Source organism: Acinonyx jubatus, chromosome C1 (genome assembly GCF_027475565.1).
Source record: "Acinonyx jubatus isolate Ajub_Pintada_27869175 chromosome C1, VMU_Ajub_asm_v1.0, whole genome shotgun sequence".
In the NCBI taxonomy this organism is placed as follows: Eukaryota; Metazoa; Chordata; class Mammalia; order Carnivora; family Felidae; genus Acinonyx; species Acinonyx jubatus.
Window position 1 is genome coordinate 62,345,582 of NC_069381.1, and position 18,513 is coordinate 62,364,094.

Here is an 18,513-nt window from a genome sequence, read left to right on the forward strand (position 1 = left end):
GTCAGAGCCCGACGCAGGGCTCAAACTCATGGACCATGAGATCATGACATGAGCCAAAGTCAGGCGCTTAACCAACTGAGCCACCCAGGCACCCCACCACTTAGGGCCAAATTTATGGCCACCTCTAGAAAGTGTGAAGGACCAAATAGCTTATACTTTTTTCAGTAGTAAACTCACTTTCCATTGTATTATGTTGTTTCTAGTCTCATTAATTTTTTCTCAGTTTTCCCACTTAAAAAAAAATCTCTAATTCAATAAATACTTATTATTGAGTTAACACTTAGCACTATTGTGGTGTTGGGGATACTGTATGGATCAAAACAGACAAAAATCCCTGCCCTTGGGGAGCTTACTTTCTAATGAGAGAGATAGATAATTATATTGTATAAACTTAAACTCCTTAAATCTTTTTTTTTGAAATATATGGGCATTTTACAAATTTGTGAAATTTGATACTTAAAAATTTTTTTTGTTTTAGAAATTATCTGGCTTGAGATGAGTCCAGCAAGCATTTTGGTTTTAAATGCTCTAGTGTTTGGAGTGAGTCTGGGAAACAGGATAAACTGTTTTCATAAACAGTGTTTTCTCATTATATTAAGTAAGGGTCTAAGGCACTAGAGTTTATTGACTTATAAAGACAAAAAAAGAAAGATGTTGGTTTCTTTCTTGGTAAAACTGTATATTATTGTTACTATTTCTTCAAGCCTAGAAGCGGATGATTAATATTAAAGCAAGCAAGCAAAAGAGCTCGTTTACAGCTATGTATTCCCATTTCCCCTGCTTCTATTACTGCTTATTAAAAATTAGATTAAAATGTTTTTTCCTTAAGGAGAAGAGTCACAATATCTGCAACTCCCTCTCAGCTATTCAGCAAATAATGCTAATAGTTACACACACAAAACACAGAAACAAAGCAAATGTGACAAAATGTTAATAATGGGTGAATTGAGATAAAGGGTACATAGGTATTTGTTATACTACTCCCATAGGCCTTCTGTTGGTTTGAAATTTTTTGAAGTAAAAAATTGAGGGAATATAGCTACTCTGGTAGTTTCTTATAAAGTTAAATATTCATTTACCACATACCCAGCACTCTTAGGTATTTATCCAAGAGTGAAAACAAAGGCCTATACACAAATGTTTGTAGCAACTTTATATAATTGCTAAAAACTGGAGTAGAAGGGGAATGTCCAACTGGTGAACAGATAATGGATATGTGATCCATCCATATAGTGGAATACTACTCAGCAGTAAAAGAAATAAATTACTGAGCAGAAGCAATATGGATGGATCTCAGAAGCACTCTGCTAAGTGAAAAGTCAGGCCTAGAAGGCACTTATTACTCATTATTATTCTACTTATATGATATTCTGGAAAAGGAAAACTTATATGGACAGAAATCAGATCACTGGTTGCTTCAGATTGGGTTAAAGTAAGGGTATTGACTAAAAAGGAGCACAAGGGAATTTTTGGGGGTGCTGAAATAGTCTGTCTTGACTGTGGTAGTGGTTCCACTACTATGTACCACTACTATGTATTTTGACAAATACATAATGCATTTGTCAAAATTGTTAGAAATTTTAAAGAGGGTGAATTTTCCGGTATGTAAATTCTACTTCAGTAAACCTAATTTTAAGAACAAGTTGGTACATTACTTTGCTTGCTAGCTCTATTAAGCTGAAATTAAACATCCCAAATCAGATTATGTTTGCTAAATGCTTTTGCTGACATTCATGGTAAAAAAGATAGCCTTCAAACATGATGAAACTTGTCTTTGTAAGGTAATATGTACATGTAGACCTTTAGAGTATTGTTGGTTTCAAAGTTTGGGGAACAATTGTTTTAGACTAGGGGTTGACAAACTTTTTATAAAGATCCATATTATAGAAGTGCCTAGGTGGCTCAGTCAGTTAAGCGTCCAATTTCGGCTCAGGTCATGATCTCACAGTTCATCTGTACTGACAACTCAGAGCCTGGATCCTGCTTCAGATTCTGTGTCTCCCTCTCTCTCTGCCCCTCCCCATTCATGCTCTCTCTCTCAAAAAATAAAAGTAAAAAAAGATCCAGATTATAAACATTTTAGACTTTGAGAGCCATAAGGTCTGTGTCCTAGCTACTCAATTCTGCTGTATCAAGAAAGTAGCCATAGATTATATGTAAACAAATAGGTATTGACTCTTCCAATAAAGCTTTCTTTACAAAACAGGCGTAAACCATTGTTTGTCAACCCGTTTTAGATAATTGCAGAAAATCCTAAAACAGGTTAAAGCAAAAATTCATGCCAGCTCAAAAAGTGTTCCTTAACATACCTTGTTTTCCTCATTAGGAATTAAATATGGGTCAGCGATGTTCAGATACAAGAGGAATTGTCTTTGAAGATGTGAAAGTGCCTAAAGAAAATGTTTTAATTGGTGAGGGAGCTGGTTTTAAAATTGCAATGGGAGCTTTTGATAAAACCAGACCACCAGTAAGTAATATCAATGACCTGATAATCTTTATAGGATCTTTTTTTTTTTTTTAGGATCTTCTTTTATTCATTACATTCAGTTTTATTTATACATGGCGTATCTGGTGTGCATTTCTTTTTAAATATTTACTTCTTTTATTAAGGATGGAGAGATACTGTCATTTTTCTTTGTTTTTTAGAATTCTTCAACTGTCTTGCCACCTGTTATTTTAGCAAATACAAAATTTTTGTAGTCACTGCTAGATTTACAGACAGGCAGTCCATACTTAATCATTCCTGCTAATAGGTGCTCATTTCCTTTTCCCTTACTCAGTAGGAATATTTCACCTAAGAAGCTTTCCCTTGTTAAACAGAAGAAATGACTTGTCTCTAGGGTATGGTCTTGTGCCTCACTAATGCCTTTAATTTATACAATATAAATTTAAATGCTTGTTCTCCCCCATCCCTTCTTTTGTGGCCTGAATGTATAGTCATTTTCTCTTTGTATAATCCTTCACTTAGAATTTACGCAAATGGCCATTGTACTGTGTTTTAAAGACAACGTGAATTTTTGCTTCGTAAAATATTAAACCAACAGGTAGCAGCTGGTGCTGTGGGACTAGCACAAAGGGCTTTGGATGAAGCTACCAAGTATGCCTTGGAGAGGAAAACTTTTGGAAAGCTGCTTGTAGAGGTAATTTTTATTTTTTAATTTTAATTTTTTTATTTTATTTATTTCTGAGAGAGAGACAGTGTGAGTGGGGGAGGGGCCGAGAGAGAGGGAGACACAGAATCTGAAGCAGGCTCCAGGCTCCCAGCTATCAGCACAGAGCCCACCATGTGGCTCAAACCCATGAACCATGAGATCATGACCTGAGCTTAACCCAATGAGCCACCCAGGCGCCTTTAGAGGTAATTTTCACACTCAGATAAAAATCTGAGTTCAAATCACACTGAAATTAAAATCCGGAGTCCTTACAATGGGCTTCTATCAACCACACTGGCCTTTTGCTTGTATTTACTTTTACTCTTCCCGCCCCCCCCAAAATCTACTTCCTCATTTCACTAGAGAATCTACCCTAGTCACCCAATGAAAAATAATATCTCCAACGTTCTATATACTAATCCCACTTGTTTGGTTTTTTTTTCATAGTTCTTAACACCACTCAACATTATATCATGTATGTGTTTGTTTATTATTTCTCCTAACTCACTTGAATGTGAGCTCCACACAGGCTATGGATTTGTTTTGGTAACCCTTATACTGCTAGTACTTAGGATATATTTCCACTATGAACTTCTATTTCATGCATTCAACAAATAGTAATTGAACACCTACTATATTAAAATACTAATAACTGGATGCTTTCTCTGTTCCAAGCACTATTCTAAGGGTTTTAAATGTATTAACTCATCTAATCTTCACAGTACTGTGGAGTGGGGACTTTTAGTCTCATTTAGCACATGTATAAACATTACGTCCAACCTCATATATAATGGAAACAAGATTTGAACCCAAGTAGTCACTTAAAGAGTGTGTTCTTTTGCACACTACATGTGCTATTTCTGTGAAAGAAAAGAAGTTTGACATAGTCTCTGTGCTCAGAGACTTTAGAGATGGAGATATGATACATATCTTAAAACAAGTATTAAGAAATAATACAGAGCAATATAAGATTAAATCTCTAAATGAAAGCTATGGACAGGGTTAGAGAAACCAAGAGGAGAGACTGTTGTGGGTGGGCCAGACACATTACAGGGATTCTGAGTTGTATTTAGAACAGGGTTTCTCAAAGCATAGGCTGAAAAGAAACTGAATGAGACTCATTGGGATTTTTTCATCAGAATCTCACAAGAGAAGAATGTGCCTCTTACACCAGGTTGCCAAGGCTGTGGTGAAATAAGTGTTTCTATATATGGCCAGTGGAAATATAATTTGGTGTAACTTTTATGAACCATATTTTTGCAATATATATCAAAAGTACTTAATTTTGGGCCCACAGTACAGTGGTTATCCTACAACTGTATTTCATAAGATAGGTATCTTTCAGATATACTCCATATGGACAGTATAACATACCTATAGCTTATTCATTTCAGCATTGTGTAGAAACAGCCAAATATAGAAACAACCAAGATGTTGATCATCCATACAGTGGAATACTTTGAAGCTATAAAAAAGGATAAAGAAGCTCTTTATGTATTAATATAAAAAGCACTCAGATTTATTGATAAGAAAAGCAAGGGGCATCTGGGTGGCTCAGTCGAATAAGGTCTGACTTTGGCTCAGGTCATAATCTCACGGTTCATGAGTTCGAGTTCTGAGTTGGGCTCTGTGCTGACAGCTTAGAGCCTGGACCCTGCTTCAGATCCTGTGTCTCCCTCTCTGTCTGTCCCTCCCCCCACTCACACTCTGTCTCTATCTGTCTGTCTCTCTCTCACAAATAAACATTAAAAAAAATTTTTTTTAATAAAAAATAATTAAAAAATAAAAACTTTTAAAAAAGCAAAATGAAGAACCATCAACATAGCAGGCAAGTATATGTGTAAAAAAGGGAGAGACTATGGATGTATTTGCCTATCTGTGTATATAATATCTCTGAGAAGATGAAAACAGTTCATCTGTTTACCTCTAGGAAGGGGAATTAAATGGGGTTGGGGAGGGCAGGATGATAGAAGGAAGAAAGGTTAAAATTCAAACTGGTGGATGGATTACCTATTCAAAAAACAGTAAAAACTAAAAACAAAACAACTTGAAAGAATCATTGGCTTAGAAGAATGGGCACAATCAGGCAGGTAGAAGTAAGGGAGGATATTACTCTCCTTGTTCCACATATGAATTATTTACATTAATAATTGTCTCCTCTTAAGACTCAATTACCATGCTAATCTCAAGCAGCTTGTCGCATTCTAAAGTAGTGTGTGTGTGTTTTTTTTAATACAGTAAATATAAGAAATTGAACAGCTTAGTTTTTTGTATGTTGTGACCTTTGGTTCATATTAGTCTGTACACAGTCATAAGTTGTATGGTTTTTATAACCTCTTGGTCTTCAAAACCCATTTTGATGTTGCCTACTACAGAAAGCATCTTCTTAATCATTTTAGTATTTTTGTTTCTGAATGCCTATAAGCCTTCTTTTAATATGTATTATTTTAAAGCATATGTTCCATTCTATGTTCAGTGTGGAATAATTTATGTTATACAGTGTGTGTAAAATTGAGTAATAAAATTGCTAATGATCCCATTGTCCAGAGATAATTACAGTGACCATCTTGCTGTATATTCTTTGTTTCTATGAATTTATTTTTCAAAAGCTTCAACCATACAGTATGTTTGAAATTTTTACCAATCAATACATGGTGATGTATTTCTATCCTATACCATTGTGGCCATACAACTCATAGGACACTTACTGTCTTATTGAAGGTACTTGTCTTAGGTCTCCTCTTTGATTATGAACCTCTACTAGAGGGAGAATAAGAAGCATCTTTTATTTGTCTTTGTCATGGCACTTACTTTCGTCTGTCAGCATCTGATACACTGCCACATTATTTTTCACTGTATCTATAATAATGTTCTTTGAAAAGTCCCAGCAGGGGCACGTGGCTGGCTCAATCGGTAGAGCATGTGACTCTTGATCTCAGGGTTGTGAGTTCAAGTCCCATGTTGGGTATAGAGTTTACTTAAAAATACATACATAGATACATTTAAAAAAAAAAATCCCAGCAGATACCCAAAAGGATCCATATAATTTTCGTGGTATTTTGCAAAAATGCATAACTTCATTCCAGCTCTGAGAAAACATCAAACAAACCCAAGTTGAGGGACATTCTACAAAAAAAACAACAACCACTCAGTGTTCTTTAGCAGTGCCAAGGTCATGAAAGACAAGGAAAAATTAAAGAATCCTAACAGCTTGGGGGAGACTAAGAAGAAATAACAGTTGAAATCTTGGATGGGATCCTTGAACCAAAAAAAAAAAAAAAAAAAAAGGACATTGGTGGAAAACTTGGCCAAATTTGAACAAAGTTTATAGTTTAGTTGATAATACGCTAGTAATGTTAATGGTTAATATCCTAGTAATAGTAATGGTTGATCATTACATTATGGTTAGGCAATATGTTACCATTAGAGGAGGCAGAGTGTAATTTTCTAAGTCTAATATTAGTTTTAAAGTTAAAACAAAAAAAAAAGTTCCAGGAGAAGAACGTTTAAAAAGTTTTTTTAGTGGGGTGCCCGGGTGTCTCAGTAGGTTGAGCATCCAACTTTTGCTCAGGTCATGATCTCACCTTTCTGGAATGTAAGCCCTGCATGGGGCTTGCTGCTATCCATGAAAAGCCTGCTTCAGATTCTTTCCCCACTACCCGCCCCCCCCCCCCCCCCCCGCCTGCCCCTCACCCTCTTGAGTGCTCAAGCTCTCTCTCAGAAATATATTAACATTTAAAAAAAGATTTTTTAGTTAACAGATACCCTTAAACTTTTTTTCTGTTTAATTCTAGCACCAAGGAATATCATTTTTGCTGGCTGAAATGGCAATGAAAGTTGAACTAGCGAGATTGAGTTACCAGAGAGCAGCTTGGGAGGTTGATTCTGGTCGCCGAAATACTTACTATGCCTCTATAGCAAAGGCATTTGCTGGAGATGTTGCAAATCAGTTAGCTACTGATGCTGTGCAGATTTTTGGAGGCAATGGATTTAATACAGAATATCCTGTAGAAAAACTAATGAGGGATGCCAAAATCTATCAGGTAAGGTCAAAAATGATTTCTGTTGTTTTTTAGGTAAAATAATATTCATAGATGACAGAGCAGATTTCTAATTTAGGATTTTGTGCCATTAATAAAATAAACTATCATACATGGCTGTAAGCTGAAGTTTTTAAAACTAACACAGAAGAATGTTACTTTTAGTTATATGCCTTAAGAGAGAATAAAGTAACAAAGTGAATGGTACAGACAAGTACATTTATGTCTGGGTCAGGCATCTTTGATGCTTAACATCCTAGCTAATCGTAGTCTACTCTTTGCTCTCCCAGAAATATGCATATAATTAAAGAAATTATTTTAGAGGTGTTTGGGTGGCTCAGTTGATTGAATGTTCAATTCTTGATTTCAGCTCAGGTCAAGATCCCAGGGTCATGGGATCAGAACCATGCTCAGCGTGAGCCTGCTTGAGATTCTTTCTCTCTCCCTCTGACCCTCTCCCTGGCTCGTGTGCTCTCTCTCTCTCTGTCTCTCTCAAATAAAAAATAATAATAATAAATTATTTTATTTTTAATCTTGCTTGACAACTACTGAATTGATTAAAACCATATTTGGGAGGAAAACAACATGGAGAGGCAGTGATATAGTGGTTAGAAAAACTTAGAGATAGGGATAATTTGGTAAATAAAATATAAATGCACATGTTCTCCACATGTTGCTTAAGTAATTTTAACCCATCGTCCTCAGTATCCCTTCCCTTGCTTCCCTCTATCCACAACCAGTTATTTGGGAAATCCAGTCATTTGAAATCTGGAGGTAGAATCCTAGAACGTTAGAGTAAGAAGGAAATAGACATTGCAGCCTCTGAATTTAGACATGAAAAACTGAGGACCAGAATTTGTGCCTTATACAAAGTTACAGGTTTATCTTGTGAAACTGTCCCTCTCCTGAAGCCTATAATTATTACTGCTATCAGTCATTTATTAGAAGTTCATCTGAGAAGATGAACTGTAACAAATTTGCTAGGGTTTAAACTAGAAGTAAGGGCTGGCTACTAGGATTGTCTCAGTTAAAGCCAAATGTTCCCAGCATCTTTTTCTTTAGCAACTCTGTTCCTTAGGCAGCAAAAGAGAAAATCAGGTATGAGAGTAAAAATGGAAAATGACTGAAGGGGACAACTGGCTAAAAACAATTCAGAAAAGTTGAATGAATATTTTTGCAACGTTTAACTTTTATGTTTCCCAAACTTTTTGAAATGTTGATATCCTTTAATTTTTTTAACACTCCCAAAATTTTGGTAAATGACTTTTTATAATTTAACTAATCTTTATTTTAGAGAATTATGTATTTTCATGGGTTTCACAGAATCGGGTTTTGGAATCACTAGACTACAGACCCTTTATATGGTTTCATTCAATTTGATGTTACAATGAAGCTTATACTACTGTCGAAAATATTGAGTAAATTATTCATGTACTGAAGATATTTCATGTACATCTATTTTTTTCTTGCAGATTTATGAAGGTACAGCACAGATTCAAAGACTTATTATAGCCCGTGAACACATTGGCAAGTATAAAAATTAAAGAGATTGCTATAAAACATGATTAATTGTTGAGTAATTAGAACATAATCTACTATTTAAGATAAAGGGCTTTACGATATTTCTGGTAAAATTTTAAAATAATTGCTCTTACACTGAACCCATACTACTGATTCTAATACTATCTTTCCGCTTTTGTTTAAATGACTTGTTTTTTCTCAAACAGGTTTGGTTTCACTAAAATTATGTGTTATCCATATACCACTGTACTTGAATTACATTAACCTAGAAAAGTACATTTGTTTTGTTATTCTAACCACTTAAAGTAACAAATTTTTTGGATTTCAGTATTTTTCCAGTGACATTTTTGAAAAGTGGGCTTATAAAAATATTCAGAATTTTCCAAAATTTACATTGAGAAAGAATTGTAGGATTTGGATGCCATCACATAACTTACTGGTGACTTTGTAGACTTCATGGTATTCTACTGGAGGAGTTTATTTTGCTACAATTTGGAAAGTATTTGTTTCCAGTTTTGTATAGTAATAGTCAGAAATTTGATGTTCTTATTCTCATCATACAATGACCAGAAGTTATTAGAATCTTGTTTAATTCTGAGCCTACATGTCACTTGGCCTTATTTAAAAATAAATCAATAAAATTTGCCTTAAAATATTTTTATGATTCTTGATATCTGAGTAGCCTTTGGTCTGTTGTACACAATCTCATTTCATGTGCGTGCATTATGAAAAGAAATAAAATTGTTCAGTGCTTATTAGTGTCTCTGTATTCTTTCCCGGAAGTTTACTTACTTCATATAAAAGTGAATTTATGATTTATTTACTGTGATGAAAAAAAGTCATGCTTTGATTATGAACTGCATGAAGTTACCTACCCATTTTTCACTAAATTATATTATTAGGTATTTCAAAAATTATAAAATCATGTAAGAATGAAAGTTTGTGAATTTAATATTTCTTTGTAATATTAAACATCAAATGCTGCTAAAATATGTTATATTAAACACCACTTCTGATTTTCTGATTCTGCACCAATTGGGCATCCTATAGTTCAATCCTATTCTTACACTAACTTGAAGAGTTACTATCAAGATTTCACAGGTTTAAGGGCTCAGTCCCATACTCACTTCAGACACCAGTCACACGTCCTGGGTCCCCAGGCTATCCACACTTCTGTGTAATTTGGATACAAATTTGGGTATTCCCATGATCCACCCTTAGATTCAATAATTTGCTAGAATGGCACACAGTACTCAGGAAAAACACTATTATAAAGGATACAACTGAGGAACAGCCAAGTATAAGAGACAGATGTATAGGGCGAGCTATAAGGGGAGACACAGAGCTTTCATACCTTCTCCCGTTGCACCACCCTCCTAGTACCTCAGTTCTCCAACCTATAAACTCATAGATCTCTTGTTCAAGAGTTTTTATGGAAAATCTTTAGCCCTTATCTCCTCCCCTTAGGTCAAGGGTGGGGCTGAAAGTTCCCACCTGTATTAGTGGTTAGGGCTGCCAGAATAAAATGTTGCAGGCTGGGTGGCTTACACAACAGAACTTTAGTTTCTTACAGTTCTGGAGGCTACAAGTCCAAGATCAAGGTGCCATCTGGGCTGGTTTCTGGAGAGATCTCTTCTTGGCTTGTCGAGTGCCACCTTCTCACTGTGTTCTCACACGGCCTCCTCTGTGCACATGCATGAGGAGAGAGAAGGCTCTGGTGTTTTTCTCTTCAAATAAGGACACAAGTCTTATTAGATTAGGGCCCTACCTTTATGACCTCATTTGACCTTAATCACTTGTCTCACAGCCCACATCCAAATACAATCATATGGGGAAAGGTTAGGGCTTCAACTGTTGAATTTTGTGGGAACACAATTCAATCCCTAACACAATCATCTGATTGCTTAATCTTTCTGGTGATCAGCCCCATCCTAAATTCCCATCTAGGGGCCCCACCTGAAGTCACCTCATTAGCATAAACTCAGATATCATCTTTTGTGTTTGTCATGAATAACAACAGATACTCAGCAAATTCAAAGAGTTTTAGAAGTTCAGAGCCAGGGACTGAGGGCAGAGACCAAATACATTCTTCTGTTGCCACTTAATTATAAAAATAAAAATCTAATCTTTTACAAAAAAATATTTAAAAGACTGCTTTTTTCATGCTCAGTTATGAAATTGTACTTCAATGACAGAGATTGGTAAGGAGATTTAGAGACTTCCTGAGTATTACAAAGAAATTACAAGTTAAATAGAATATACTCCAAATGCAGATTTGAATTTATAATACAAAAACTTACCTACCAATTCTAAACATAAAGCTTCTAGACATATAAATGTATTCCAAAGCCATATGATGATAATATTGATTAATGTACCCTCGATTATAAATATTAAGCAATTATATAACTATCAATTAAGACTTTTTAGTCACTAGTAACACAAATGAACTTAAACGACTTTAAGAAAAAAGTGAACAGGGGCACCTGGCTGGCTCAGTTGGTAGAGCATTTGATTCTTGATTTCAGGGTCATGAGTTCAAGCCCCACATTGGGCATGGAACCTACTTTAAAAAATGAACAAATGTATTTTAAGTACATTGAAGTGCCTCATGGATCAAAAGGGCAGGAATGAAGTGAGTTTTAGAAAGGGTCTAGAAGCCAAATAACTTTAGAAATCCATGCAATAATATTTTTCTACCTTTCAACTCTACTTCTGTCACGTTTCATTTTTTTTCTCGTTCTGTAGCCTAGCTTTCTCTGTTTCTTCAATCCTAAAATAGAACAAGACCTAATATTTATATATGTTAGATTTCCTACCACTTATATAAGCTGACTGGCTAGGGCCATTACAGCCAGGAGGGTAGGAAGAATCATAGACCGTAAACATGATTGTTAGTTGCCTATATCTCTGAATTGATGGTTTCTGGAAAAGGCATAGTTTTGTAGCAGAGCTGGTATATTTCTGGCAATTTTAATGAATAAGGAATGTGCCATAGTCATCAATTTGCATAAAGGGAGAGGAGATTATACCAAGCCTTCTCTGGGTTTAAAAAATGGCTATTTATATGGCTTTTAGAATGACATCCATTTATTTTAATGTATTACCCATGATCAAGTACTACAAAAGGTCTTTGGAGACTGAACATTAAATCCTACATAAGTGTCCAGTTTTTGATTTGGGTCAGGTCATGATATCACAGTTGTGAGATCAAGCCCCACATCAGGCTCTGTGCTAAGTATGGAGCCTGCTTGGGATTCTCTCTATCCCTCTCTCTCTGCCTCTCCCCTGCTCATGCTATCTCAAAATAAATAAATAAACACTAAAAAAAAAAAAAAAAAATCAAATCCTACAGGAAACACTTAAAAAATGTTAAAAATTTCATTTAACTCATTAATGAATGAGGGAATTAATGAGGTATTAAAACTGTCATAAGGGATGGGGCACCTGGGAAGCTCAGTGGGTTAAGCATCCTACTCTTGATTTTGGCTCAAGTCATGATCTCACAGTTAGTGACATCAAGCCCTGCATGGGGCTCTGTGCTAACAGCACTGGAGCCTGCTTGGGGTTCTCTCTTTCCTTCTCTCTGCCCCTCCTTGTTTGCACTCTGTCTCTCTCCCTCTCTAAATAAATGAATAAGCATTAAAAAAATTTTTTTAAACTGGCATAAGGGAGAATTTGAAAACAAACATATAGGCAATTAGAAATGCTTAATATTTGCTAATAGATATAAAACTGTTTAATATCTTATAGGGCAATAAAATCTAAAGGGGTCATCTTTTCCACTGAGCAGAAATCAACTGTAGTTCATTTACATTACTATCCATTTTCTATAATTTGACTTTTTTTGAGTTTACAGAATGGTAAAACAGCCTAGTCAATAGGAAGACAATTATAGATACATAGCACTTCAGATACTACCCTCAGAATCCATTAGATAAAACCTAGCACTCCACTAAATGGACACTCAGTAATTCCTTTTACCCATTTCCAAGTTTTTGGCAGTGTTTCTTGACAGTTTCTTCCTTGTGATCATAAATAACCTGCCAAGATTATTTTGTTCTAAAAAGTCAGGTTTCATTAGGTTTGGCCTGATTACTGCCACAGTGTTAATGAACCATGTAGGCCTCCTTGAATTTACTTTGTAAATCCAAAGACATACTGTGCTGAACAATTACCAAAGCTGCAGAATTAACTTCTGTCTGAAAGTTTTCATAGAGACACTCAGACTTTTAAAAGCCTCTATAATTTGCGATCTCAAGGCTAGATCTAGAACCAAAGTCAAGCAATTCTGCACCAGAGTTCTCAAGTAGTACCTAAGAATTTGAGTGACTTTCTCTCCTCAGCATCTCCAAAATTTACTAAGGTTCCTGGCTTGCCCAAACGGGCCCTTCCTAACCACCTGTAAGACTGGAACCGTGTAAGCCAGTTACCAATTCCAATTTTACCAGGACAGCATTGTAAACATTGACTCAACATACATAGTCAACTTGTTTTTTTGATAATATGCTTGTCAAACCTGATTAAAGGATTATTATGTCATATGACATAATATGTCATATTATTCTCAAATATGACACTCCAGGTATGGCCTTGGTTACATAATCAATTTGCTTAATTATAAACAAGAATACAAAATCATGGTGTACCTGGGTGGCTCAGCCAGTTAAGCACCTGACTTCTGCTCAGATCATGATCTCATAATTCATGGGTTTGAGCCCCGAGTTGGGCTTTGCACTGGCAGTACAGAGCCTGCTTGGGATTCTCTCTCTCCTTCTCTTTCTCTGCCCCTCCCCCACTGTGCTCTCTCTCAAAAATAAATAAATAAACTCAAAAAGAAAAAGATTCATTTTGAATACTGCCATAAAATGTAAGGAGATTCAGAAAATGTTTCTGAATTCTAGGGACTAGGTGGGAATCAGACACCATTTTAAACTTCCAGTTTACAAAAGCACAGTCCACTAAATTGAAGACAGCCTAAGAATTAAAAAGGGCTTCTTCATATACCCATAGAAACAGAACATTACAACTACATAACCAATATTCCAAACAAGTAACCATGATTAAGTTCCCCTCCTTGGCTCATTCAGTTCTCTGTAATTGTTCTGTGGGATCTTGAGTCAAGGAACTGCTTTCAAGAAGCTGTTTTTTTCCAAACTAAGAGTTCTAGAAATCCTGACTGAGTCTAATGGTATGGTGTGAAACTTGCCTAAGCTATGCCCACTTGTAAGTCTGTACCCAAAAGACTATTCTTTGAAGTATCTATCAGTAATTTAAAGTAACTGAGCCTTTCCATGAGGCTTTGAGACTGTCCCCGCATGCACAAACTTTGGCCTGTAGCTTACAGTACAGCCTTCAAGTTAGCATCAGAGTAAATCAGAAACTATTGTAAAGTATTATAAAGTAAAATATGACTGTCTTAGCTCAGGCCACTTTAACAAAACCATAGACTGGGTGGCTTAAGCAGCCAACATTTATTTCTTAAAGTTCTGGAGGCTGGAAAGTCTAACATCAAAGCACCTGACTGTTAACTTCTTATATTCTCATATAGAAGAAATAGGGTGAGAGAGCTCTCTGGGGTCCCCTTTTTAAAGGGTATTAATTTCATCCATGAGGAGTCCACCTCTATGTGACTTAATTACCTCCAAAAGCCCTCACTTCCTAATACCATCACTTTGGGGACGAGGATTTCAACATATAAATTTTGAGGAGACAAAAACATTCAATCCATTGCAATGACTAAAATTGAAGATTATAGTTAATTACTATATCCGATAAAAGAATGGAAGTAAATGAAAAGTCTCTATGAAAGCAAAGTGCGTAACTGTTTCACAAGACTTTAACCATTATTTCCCTTAAGGGAAACAACATTGGCAAATCTCCAGGGCTTTTTTATAAAGCACATAATTTTGGCCATTTTTATATTAACAACAGTTTACACAAATTTAAGCTAAAGAAGGCTGAGTTGATCTGATTTATTTACTAACTTTTCTTATGAAGCTCACACAATAGTGTTGATAATTAAATATGGAATACATAAACTTTATTATTTCTAATATCTTTCTTTTTAAAAGGTGAAAGAACAGATCTCCTCCCCACCCCCCAGGAAATTTCAAAGATACATTTACGTGTAAAATATAACCTGAAATTTTGATTTTTCTTCATTCAAGATTTGACCCTGGGAAGGTCATGATATCAGAGATGATTGATCATTTGATTATGATAGGATTATAGGTGCAAAGAATACTGAATACTGACAAAGAATACTTGATTATATACTTAATTAAAGGACAATAAACTTAAAAAATACAGAAGAATGTACTATAACATGATTATAAGAAGTTTAAGATGTTTCTCAAATAAAAATCCTTTTTCCTTGTTTCTTTTTAATAATTAAAGATATGACACATAGAGCAATGAAAGTTTATTCTGGTTAAGACAAAATCTCTGCTATCTAGGCAGAAGGTAAAGATTAACCTTTTACCTTAGGGATTGATGGCTCAACCAAGGAAGCAAGCCCCTTTGACTGAACTTTGCCAAAATTGTAGCATATTCCAGTGTCTTCAGATGCAGGTACTACATATCAAGGCAAATAAAATTCACTTTCCTGAAATTGTCTTTCACTATGTTTTTCATACTGTAGAACAAACTGATAATTTGGAACAAAACTGCACTTTTCTCTTGAAAAATAAAAACACGTACATAGTTGTATTTTTCTGTAACGATTGCTACTATTATAGTTATACAGTAATCCTTATTATACTTAAAGAAACTAACTTCCCAGAGAAACCAACTCCTAGAGAAACCTGGGAGGCAGGTCATTGAGAATTTTTTGTCACATATCAATATTTCAGCAGATCATCAAAACTCATGAGCATTAACACAACTTTGTTCAGCTATACATATCCTTTTATACATTAATGCAACAAAAAGAAACATTTATTAACTTGACCCAAAGGTATCACTTACTACATAGCATATCAAAATAAGAAACAAAAGTATATAAACTGAAAATCAGGCTTGGTAATCAAGGGTTTAATATTCTATCCAAAAAACAATCTAGGTTTGCCATGATTATTAACTCAGTATAGTCCAAGGTTTTAAATTTTCTAAGGTTCTTAGAAATTATATAATTCCGGGGCGCCTGGGTGGCTCAGTCGGTTGAGCGGCCGACTTCGGCTCAGGTCATGATCTAGTGGTCTGTGAGTTCGAGCCCCGCATCGGGCGCTGTGCTGACAGCTCAGAGCCTGGAGCCTGTTTCAGATTCTGTGTCTCCCTCTCGCTGACCCTCCCCTGTTCATGCTCTGTCTCTCTCTGTCTCAAAAATAAATAAAACGTTACAAAAAAAAAATTTAAAGAAATTATATAATTCCAATTTACGGTTGGAAAAAAATTTCATTTATTTTGTTTGCTTCAATCTTGTTTCATTGTTGACAATTTAATGGAAGCCAAACTTACAATTTTAAAGATCTTAAAATTTATGTAGGAGTTAAGTTAGTCAATTTGATCAATAAACTAATATAAAAAGTTTAGGAAAGGGGCACCTGGATGGCTTAGACGGTTAAGCATCCATCTTAGGCTCAGGTCATGATCTCAAGGCTCCACTCTCTGCTCACGAGTTTGAGCCCTGCTTCAGGCTCTGTGCTGAAGCCTGGAGCCTGCTTTGGATTCTGTCTCCCTCTCTCTCTGTCCCTCCCCCGCTTGCATGCACGCCCTCTTTCTCTCTCTCTCAAAAAATAAATAAACATTGGGGCGCCTGGGTGGCTCAGTCGGTTGAGCGGCCGACTTCGGCTCAGGTCATGATCTCGCGGTCCCTGAGTTCCAGCCCCGCGTCGGGCTCTGTGCTGATAGCACAGAGCCTGGAGCCTGCTTCAGATTCTGTGTCTCCCTCTCTCTCTGACCCTCCCCTGTTCATGCTCTGTCTCTCTCTGTCTCAAAAATAGATAAACGTTAAAAAAAAATTTTTTTTTAAATAAACATTAAAAAATAGTTAAAAAAAGAGTATGTTTTTGTCTCCCTCTCTCTGCCTTTCAAAATAAATACTTTGAAAAAAGAATATGTTTTACTTAACCCAATATATCCAAATGATTTTAGCAATCTACTTTTTAAATTGTTAATGAGATATTTTACTTTATTTTTCCTACTTAGTCTATAAAATAGGGTGTGCATTTTATACTTTATAACATCTCAATTCAGATTCACTACATCTCAAGTGTCCCATTTAGTTATATTACACAGCACAGGCCTAGAGACAGAGATGAACTTGTTTTTTCAAAATTAGGGTTTTTGTTTGTTTATTTTTGTAACTATTTTTCTTTGGGGGGGGGGATATTTTTATTTTTTGAGGAGGTAAGATATACCAAATTTCAAAAGTACCAGCATATTCAGTGAAAAAGAAGCCTTCCTTAAATCCTGTCCCCAGCTATCCTCCTCCTGTAGGCAACTGCTTTTAGTAATTCTGTGCATTTACAAATACATCCATATATTTTCCTACTTTGTTTTCCACACAAATAGTAGCACAACATACATAGCTTGGCACTTTCTGTTTTTGTTTTCACTTAATATATTTTAGAGATCTTTCCATAGCAATATATGCAGAGCTTCCTCTCTTTAATGACTGCATAATGAATACAGTGTAGTTTATTTAACCTTTTGATGGTAATTAAGGTATTTGTAACCTTTTGCTAATAAAGACTGCTGCTATGAATATTCTTGCACATAGGTCACTTCATACCCAAAAGACTATTTGTAGGATAAGTATCTATAAATAGAGTTGCTGAATGTAATTAAAAGAATTGCTAGAACTTATGCTTCCTACACAGATTTCCATTTTGCTGATCATCACACCCCTAGAACTTAGAATAATATTTGGCACATTCTAGGGGCACCTGGGTGGCTCAGTCGGTTGAGCTTCCGACTTCGGCTCAGGTCATGATCTCGCGGTCCCTGAGTTCGAGCCCTGCGTCGGGCTCTGTGCTGACTGCTCAGAGCCTGGAGACTGTTTCAGATTCTTTGTCTCCCTCTCTCTCTGACCCTCCCCCGTTCATGCTCTGTCTCTGTCTCAAAAATAAATAAACGTTAAAAAAAATTAAAAAAAAACTATTTGGCACATTCTAGACGTCCAATAAATATTTGTTGAATGAATTTATAAAGTAGGAAATGAGGCTTGTTCTTCATTTTTTCAGCAGTTATGGACTCAATCTGAATGTTACTTTTTGGATCTGATGCTTGCATTATTCCTACTTTGAGCATTGCTTTTCCCAGGAAGTGTGACCTCTCCCTCTCTTCCTTGGTTTCCTTCCCTCTACATCCCTCCCCGATCTGACTTAGAAGCAAAAGAAAGCTGGCGAAATCACATTAATATTTAGGGAAGACTTTTTAAGATAAAAAGTTTTAGGGCTAGAGACAGTCATCACTTAATGGTAAAAGGCTCAACCCACCAGAAATAGATGCTAAACTTACATGCATTTAATAAAGTAGCCTCAAACATACATGGGAGTATCGATGGAATTGCAGGGAGAAATAATGAAATCTACCATTATAGCAGATTCAACACTCTCAATTACTGATAGCCCATTATATTGAGAGCCCACTGTTTCAGGAACTCTTCTCCAAATCGTTACTGAATGTAATAAATTGTAAGGGTATGGGGGCCAATATTTTCTAATGGGTGCTCAAAATGCCAAAGTATGAACGACCTAAGAAAGCACAAACGAAAACAGCTGCAATAATACCCCTAGCAAATCTGAATTTAGTGGAAAGCTTGTGATAGGAACATGAGTGTTTCTTTTTCAAAAGTA

General features: G+C 35.7%; 1 protein-coding gene across 1 annotated transcript in view; it reads left to right on the forward strand.

Annotated features, from left to right (window-relative positions):
• The window catches only part of ACADM (acyl-CoA dehydrogenase medium chain), a 33,235-nt gene extending 23,767 nt beyond the window's left edge, over window positions 1-9,468 (forward strand). Inside the window, exons 9-12 of the mRNA XM_015076805.3 lie at window positions 2,327-2,467; window positions 3,045-3,140; window positions 6,947-7,195; window positions 8,665-9,468. Coding sequence (XP_014932291.1) covers window positions 2,327-2,467; window positions 3,045-3,140; window positions 6,947-7,195; window positions 8,665-8,736 — 558 coding nt within the window. The 3' untranslated portion in view covers window positions 8,737-9,468. The remainder of the gene's footprint in view (window positions 1-2,326; window positions 2,468-3,044; window positions 3,141-6,946; window positions 7,196-8,664) is intronic.
• The last annotated feature ends 9,045 nt before the right edge of the window (window positions 9,469-18,513 follow it).